This window comes from Austrofundulus limnaeus, unplaced genomic scaffold (genome assembly GCF_001266775.1).
Source record: "Austrofundulus limnaeus strain Quisiro unplaced genomic scaffold, Austrofundulus_limnaeus-1.0 Scaffold91, whole genome shotgun sequence".
NCBI lineage: Eukaryota > Metazoa > Chordata > Actinopteri > Cyprinodontiformes > Rivulidae > Austrofundulus > Austrofundulus limnaeus.
Window position 1 is genome coordinate 672,650 of NW_013952493.1, and position 8,719 is coordinate 681,368.

Below are 8,719 nucleotides of genomic sequence, written 5' to 3' on the forward strand. Positions count from 1 at the left end.
CACACACACACACACACACACACACACACACACACACACACACACACACACAGCACTCCAGTGTTGTATAAAGTACCTGAAAGTGATACTTGAGTAAAAGTACAAGTATCTTATCATAAAATTACTTTGGTACAAGTTAAAGTCACTTCTAAGAATATTACTTGAGTAAAAGTCTTAAAGTATCTGATTTATTTTGTACTTAAGTATCAAAAGTAAATTTCATAAAATATACTTAAGTAATAAAAGTAAAAGTACTGAGTAAAAATGAACGGTTAGATTTTCCAAAATACATTTATTGGGAGGTGATCTCTCCAAAAAATATTTTTTTCTAAAAGTGTGCAGCTGTGATGGATTATGTACATAMTAAATGCAATATCAGAATGGTATATATTTATACTTTTCATCCAACCACAAATAAATTCGTTCTATCAAGGAGCCACAATTTTTCAGGATAGTATTTGTTTTAAACAATAACAAATCGAAATGAAATAGGAGAAACGACTTTCTACTTCTTAGCTTTTTAAAAAATGTAAGGAGTAAAAAGTACAGTTAATTCTGTAAAAATGTAAGGAGTAAAAGGTAGGCTGAAAAATAATTACTCAAGTACGGATAACCAAAATTTCTACTTAACTACAGTAACAAAGTATTTGTACTTAGTGACATTACAACTCTGGAGCACTCGCTCATCACTAAGACCAGATAATACATCCCCAAACAAACATGACGTTGCTTCGGTTTGTTTAAGTGGTTCACTTCCATGATGTCACTGAGGTCACATGTCATGTGAGCGTCRGCAACTGTCACATTTTCTTTCAWAATAAATGYGAATATTTATATTTACTCAACTCAGTTGAGTGGAAATTGTTGACATAACTYGGTTAAGTAAATCCAACAATCTGTTTTTTGAGTGCATCTCACACTTTAATGAAACWTTCAGGTCATATTTGCTGTGTCACTGCACCTACTAGTTTATAATATTTGCATGGACATCTGCCTATCCTGATAGATGTGTGAGAACCTCTACGATCGTTTGGGTTGATAAGATACCTTGGCTAAAATCTGGGTCAATTTAGTGAAAATGAAATGTTTTGTTGACRTCTACATCTGGTTTTAGAAATGTCCTATTTAACAAGAAAAATAAAAAMACAGGTGTTCTATGTATTCAACTGTGCTAAAAACCACAGTTKATCATGAATAAAATTACAGTAAAAAGCTATGTACAATATATTTGAAACATCGGTAATTATTTCTGCTTCCCAAACAAAAGTTGCCATGGTCTCTGTTATCTTTGAAGGGGCTATATCATGTAAAATCAACTTTTTCAAGTTTTATATCATGTTATCCTCTCATCAAATACATGCCCAGAGTCTTACATTGACTCATTCATGCATGTTTGAGAAACCCTGTGGTGTCCTGAGGCAGCCAGGCAGGGGAGCAAAAACGACCGGTTGAGACTAGAACCGCCTTTTGGGATCAGCTCCTCCTCTGGCTGTGTCTCCAAGCTGAGCTTCCTCATCACGGAGCACACCCCCACACACACACACACCCATGACTCCTGCAGGCTCTCCGCAGCAACAAAGCAAACAACTGGTGAAACTGAAACTGTCTGCTGAGCTCCCAGTACTACCTCTCAGTGCAGCCCTTTTCAGATTCAAAATACCTTTGAGGAAATGTATTTTCAGATGCCAAGTAAACCACGCTGAGCCCCCCACCACAATGTGTTGAAATAGTTGAGACAGATCTGGAAGGAGATTCTTAAAGAGACAGAGGCCAATTCACAAGGTGTTTAGAAACGGAAATGATGAGAAAATAAGTTTATTTTAGATTTAAACATAAAAAAACAGCATTTTAATAACAACTGAAGGTGACATAGATACTTTATAGTAGTAGAGTATTTAAATATATATCTGAGAAACACATAATATTGGCCCTTTTAAGTTCTGAGGAGTGTCGGCTGGTAATGTTAGGGATTCCTTATTTTCTTTTGTTTTGCCCCAGACAACTTGTTGTCAGAAGCTAACGTTAGCACTGAACATCAACCAGATATAAAAGCACCTCAGCTTCATCACGCACCCAGCCTAATTTATCACATAATCAGGTCTCCATATCCTCTCTCAYTCAAAGTCTATATTGTTATGTCTTCATCTCAAGGGGAGGATTTTTCCTACAAGGCAAATGAGTTTAAATATCATTTTACTGAACTACAACTGTTWTGTGCGATCATGATCATTTGACCTGTGATTGGCTGATGTTCACTGATGTTTCTGTTCRGCAGGTGAGGAGCGATGACRTCACAGATCATCCAGCCGAGCCCCTCCTGCGCTCCTGCGTCAGCACCGCGAGCATGAAGGTCAAGAACATGAAGAAGTAGGTGCTCTCAGTGACGTTGCCACTGCTTTTCTGAGACATTTCGCTGACCTGAATAGGACACCGGGGTAAACCAGGGCTCTTATTTAGGCCAGGGAAACAAGGACCTCACAAACACTCCCAGACGAGTCAGCCTAGTGAATCTCAATCACTGCTCTCACACATAAGCCTGGTCTTTATCTTTCCTTCCTTTCTCTAGCTCCTCTCTTCACCAAAGCATCAGTGTGTTTCGAATGTTGATGAGTTGCTGTTCTGTGTGTTCTAGGTTAACGTTCCCCAAGGRTCACTTCCCCAGACTGGCAGAGTGTGCCCATTTCCATTATGAGACTGTTGATTTTGGCAACGTTCAGGTGAGCTCCAAAAATACTTTGCAGAGAGTTATGATGTTTCAGATTTTTGTCTTTGGCTCATGTCCAATGGCCATTTTGGTGAGTTGTCCTAGAARCATAGCATCCCAACCAATATCTGGACAGTCTGTTTTTGTTCGAATATTTTCTCTGGTTGTCTTGACTTGCCTCAGCCAGAAGAATTAGACACTGATTTTAAAGTGTAGAACAGTGGTTCCCAACCTGTATTCCTCAAAGACCCCCTTTCTTACTTTCAAGCCAAGCCAAGCCCCCCCCAAATATTGTGCAAGAAACAAACATTAGCATCATCCTAATTAGATGCTTATACTGTATACAGACTAAAACCCATAGAAAGCCACTAGCATAATGCTAATCTTTCCAGAACACTTACACAAGAAAATCACATTTACCAGTAGTTTACAACACAAAAATAAATCTACACAGTTACACAAATGCTTTATAATGCAATAACAAACAACTTACCACGTTGGGTAATGTATCTAACTATAAATATAGATGTTTCTTCAGTTTTTTGAGACATTTGATTCTTTAATTGTCAATACCTTCAGATGTTTACCTGTAACATGAACCTCAAAAATCTGTACATTTCACAAAAAATCTGTAGGTGGACTTGTTGGCCACGAACAAAGAATGCGGGGTGGAGATAAAACAGGGTCTGCAGTACCGAGGAGCAGGGCGAGGAGGTGGAGAGCTTATTTCTAGCGCAGGGTTGGGCAATCCTGTTCCTCGAGGGCCGCAGTCCTGTGCAGTCCTGCGGCCCTTGGGGACCAGGATTGCCCACCCCTGTTCTAGTGGCAGAGCATGTTGGGAGATGGTTATTTAATTTTATTGCTTTTTTTAAAAGTCCTACTGGATCTGAGACATACAATGAACCTGAAGCTGGATTTTAAAAAAATCAGTGTGACTGGAAAAAAAAAAAACCCAGTGAGATTGCCCTATACCTCCAAAATTGCGGAAAATCTATGTAATTTCCGAACAATCTGAACAACTTGACAAATCACTTCTGGTTTTGGCTACTTCCTGTTTCACACAAGGTCTTTCAGAACAAATGTAAACAACCTACCGAGCCCCCAGTGGAATGAAGGGAGTCAATCCAACTTCCCACCTCTACCAAAGATGCACTAAACCTTTATCCCTTCATCAATATAAAATAACAAAAAATAGTTACAAACTTTAATTTGGAAAAGGAAACTGAGTTTTACAGTCTTAATTATTCAAATGAACTTGTTTTGGTGATTTTTATATAGAAACAATAAATTGACATTTTCACAATCTGTGAGCAGACAAGGCTATGGGCAGCACTGTGCTCTCTGGCGCCCCCATAAGGTTGATAACCATTGTTGCAGTTTATAACTAGAAGCACTCGGAGAGTGCAAACCTCCACCAACGCCATTTACCCCATCCTGCAATACAGTTAATGCACAGAAGGAGAGATGGAAACACATTTGCCGAATAAGTTCTGACGTAGCAAACATTTAAACAGGCAGTATGCATGGGATTTCATTCCGGTGGATTCCAATGCGAAAAAATAGTCGGAGACTCGTCACCTGACGTTATTCATCCACAAACTGGTCCTGGATTAAGCTCCAAAGTTTTCAGCAGTCAGATTCCACCGTGTAAAACGTCTGTTTTATCCCCCTTTATGAGTTTTTAATGGTTTGGCTGTCTTTATAATCTGCTGCTTCCTGGTACAGTCAGCTTTGGAAGCAACTCACCTTTTTTTTTTAAGCTAGTTTAAGCAAAGTACAGCATGTGAGCGCTTTCAGCACAAACAAACACTCCCACTAACTTCTGACCAATCCCACAATAAAGTTCTTATGTGGAGGGGAGCTGATCAACCTCACAAGGTTGATCAGCTCTTCCCGGCAGTCCAGCTTCAGCCCCCCTCTGTCAGCATCTCCTCAGTTACTCCTGTAACTTGAAGAGAATCGCATTTCTTTTTCTACGTCTCCAGACAGCATGTAACATCGCCAATAGTAGTTGATAACAGAATAATCACAACTTTCCTGATAGTAGACATCCTGGAATGTGTAGTCCCAGTGAGTTTGCGACTTGTACTTCCTGTTTCCTACAGACATGCRTCTGATGTAATGACACTTTGTGTAGCCTGGCTGATTTGCTCGAATTAAAAGAAAAATTCCTGTATCCGCATCGTGATCCGGAACATCATCAAAATTCAACGGTGTGCTCCTTTGTCCAATACCCACATGTGGTAAACTTCGTCCACAAGTTTTTGAGTAATTTTGTCAACAGACAGACAGACAGACAGACAGACAGACAGACAGACAGACAGACAGACAGACAGACAGACAGACAGACAGACAGACAGACAGACAGACAGACAGACAGACAGACAGACAGACAGACAGACAGACAGACACACACGACCAAAACCATTACCTCCTCCATTGGCGGAGGTAACAAGCATTAAAGGCACAGTGTGTAGGATTTTGTCAATTCTTTTAGCCGAAATTGGGATAATCACTAATGACAATAATAAAAAACATGTCTAATCATTGCAGACAAAGACCTTGTTTTATTATTTTTACCTTATAAAATCTGTTTATATCTCCATGGTCACGGGTCGCCACTACAGGCAGCCGCCATCTTGTCTACGAAGGCTCATGAAGGACAAACTGCGGTGGCGGCGTCAAAAACGGTTTTAGTTGTAACACTATAAATGTAATATTTGTTGTCTGTCATTGTAGCTGGGATAATTTTACTTATAAAAGCTCATAATCTTACCACTTGAAACATCACTAGCCCTGAAGCTGCTGGTAGACATCGCGGTTGGAATTATCAAAGGTTTTTGACACCTGAGAGACACCGTAGCAACTCCTTTGTGTTTGGAAGCGGGGGTTGGGGGTGGGGGGAGGACCAGGGAGGATGATTCAACCACTCAACCACTAGATGTCGCTGAAAACAACAAATCCTACACACTGTGCCTTTAACATCAAATTCTGACAGAACAAAAGTCTAAAAACTGATGTGAGAACTTGGCTCATATTTATACACTTTTTTATCAAATCAGTAACAAGTTAGTTTTGTATTAGTAAAATATACTGATGCATTTAAGCTGCATTGATGTCTGAATATTTAGAGCACATCCGGAGGTGGTCAGTGCTGCACGTAAAAATAAATAAACCTTTAACCATTACCATATGACGTGATTTGATCATTTAGTGTAGATGTTTTCTGTTTAATAAAGATCAACTGTAAGGAGAAGCTGTGAGCTCCTGTCTCAGTCGTTGGTGGAAGTGAATGTTTCCCATGATGCAGTTCTTCTAGTTTGCCAGCAGAGTGCATCGGTCATCTCTGCACCACCATAAGCTACCATATTTATTCTAGCCCAGCCTAACCAGTGCTCATTGTTCATCTGAATCCTTACATATTGCATTAATGAGCTTAGCTGCAGCGCTTTAATCCCTGGATGCTTTCATTCTGTTCAGTAAATTTCATTCTGTGGTGGTGATGGCTTCTTTTTGGCAATATGAAGGGAAGAAAAGCAGCGAATGTGAAACGAATTTGAAGGCTGGAGTGAGCTGAAAGGGTAGTATCATACTATGGGGATTGCATGAAGGCGGAGCCGTGCTCTGAGCACTTGCCACGCTGCAACGTGGTGCATCTTTCACTTAATCTGGGAGCAGAGTCTTTGTTCTCGTTTCTCTTGTCATGCATATCTGCATTCACAGACTGTACCGGCAAGGACAGGAGGCAGCGATCGGGTCTCGTGTGTCCTGCCTGCAGAATAATACAGAGGCAGMAGCAGAGCCTCTGTCTGACTGATTCCTCTCCAGATTAGCTCCAGTCTCGCCTTAAAAGCGGGACTGGAGAAGAAGCGTTTTGAAATGACGGGAGGGTAATCTGTCTGTCTTGCTCTTCTGTAGTATGATGGATGAGCCAATACACCGGTGTGTGCCGGCTGAGCCCATTAACCGGCAAACTGCCCCTTTTGTCACCGGAGAAAGGAGACGAGGGGGGGAGGGTGATGGAGTACAGGAGGATGGGAGGAGGGGGTAAAGAGCTTGAAAGAGGGATGCAGGAAGGAGKGGGGTAGACACACAGAGGGAAGCATCCTCGGCTCATATTTTCTGGTTTTATTAGAGCATCAGCGCATGATTGTCCAAAGCTCTGCAGAAAAAAATAAGCTTTTTTTCTTGTATGAGTTCTGCCGGAGCGGCGYCTAAACTCCGGAAACCTCAGTTCAGATTTGGCTTGTTGGAGGMGCTTCCTGTGGTCCTGCGCACAAAGAGACTTACTTCATCTGCAGATGGATGTCTGAGATGTCCTAATGGGAGGTAACTTGAACGGGCTTTGTGCTATGGCTGCTTATAAATAACATGATGCTGGGATCTTTTGTGCAAATGGTTAGCATGCTTTGTGTTTGAAAGGAGGTTTGAGCATCATAAAGGTTAGTTTTTTTATTAGTAATTCTCTTGACAATCCTTCTCRTAGCACATGACCTCTCAACCCTTTCCAATGCCTTGTTTTGCCTTTTGGTTTGACTCAATCACAGCTGTGAACTCCTCTATCATCTAAGAACAAATTTCTCTGTTTGTGGTTTTTGTCAGTCTGGTTTGCTGTAACTAGGTCGCTGCAATCTTGTGTAACAGTGGCTCTGGATGAGTTGCTAACAGTTATAAATAACCAGAACTTCCCTCGGCTCAGGAGGGCCTTTGAAGTCAGTTTTATGTCAATCAAAAGAAATTCTCCAAAAACTACCGCAACAAAACAAGCATGTGTTGAACTCCCGGTGGCTACAAGCTCTGACATGATCTATTATACATCAAATACTGCCAGATTCATGAGGAATGTAGATACTAAATGAGCTGGTCATAAAATATACATAGATTTCAAGAACACCATCTCTGTCTTTTTTTTAATGTTATTTTTATTTTTTTCTGAGTTTCTTCATTGTTAAACCCTTGTTTTCAATTGAATTATAAAATAGACTCCAATATGATTGTTCCTGTGTGCGGGGTAAAACAGAAAAGAATTTTCGAATTTTCGATTACGCTCATCCAATATTTACATACCATTTCCTTTCTCTTCACCAGACTTCCTGTTTATTCATTTTATGTTTTTGGCTACGYAGTTGGCTTTAGCAGAGGGGCAAACCGAAGGACCAAAGTCTGGGCTGGACTCTAAAGAACTCGTTTTTATGATCCAGATCACCTGCCAGGTAACATTACTTTTGTATATTTGCTCAATAAGTAACAGGTTGATGATTTTTCTCAGTTGTTTCTAGATTTTTCATAGATAAATAGCAAACATGCCACTATTAATGTGTTTTCTACCCAAACAGAATGAAGGAAATGTAACAGAAACTCCATTTTTTCTTTGTCAGAGTCGAAACTGGTTGGTGAAGAGATCTTATGAGGACTTCAGGGTTCTGGACAAACACCTGCACTTGTGTATCTATGACCGTCGTTACTCCCAACTCGCTGAGCTTCCACGACACGACACCTTAACTGAAACTGTTGAGGTACAGCAGAGCTTCAGCTGCTTCATGTTTAACCTTTAACTTAAAGCGTATTATTTATCTGCTGCTCTGCCGTGTGTCTCCCTCCAGTCAGTCACCACGATGTTGGCGAACTACCTGTCCCGCTTTTCTGCCATAGCAGACAACAAAATCAACTGTGGTCCAGTTTTAACATGGATGGAGGTCAGATCAGTTTCTCCCACCCATTATACCCTATGTAAACATCTGTCAGTGTATTAGTTTATAGTTTCATTGGGCCTCATGGAAGAACATGTTTGTATTCTTATCCTAAATTTCTCTTACTTTTGTTCGTACGAAGGGTTCGTACGAACATGCCACGTCAGATTCAACAAACTCTTCTATCTTCAGGAAAAGTGTGTAAATGAAGAGCGTAAACTGATGAATTCCACCTGTTTGTATCCAGCTGCTCGTGCACTCGAGAGGAGGTTAGCATAATTTTGGGGGCGGCTGTGGTAGAGTGGTTAGGGGAGTTGTCCTGGAA

At 40.7% G+C, this 8,719-nt stretch overlaps 1 protein-coding gene across 1 annotated transcript in view; it reads left to right on the forward strand.

Annotated features, from left to right (window-relative positions):
- arhgap32a (Rho GTPase activating protein 32a) overlaps positions 1–8,719 on the forward strand; it is a 32,643-nt gene that overhangs the window by 10,996 nt on the left and 12,928 nt on the right. Inside the window, 5 exon segments of the mRNA XM_014012430.1 lie at positions 2,273–2,367; positions 2,633–2,717; positions 7,831–7,917; positions 8,083–8,220; positions 8,308–8,400. Of these exon segments, the coding sequence (XP_013867884.1) occupies positions 2,273–2,367; positions 2,633–2,717; positions 7,831–7,917; positions 8,083–8,220; positions 8,308–8,400 (498 nt within the window).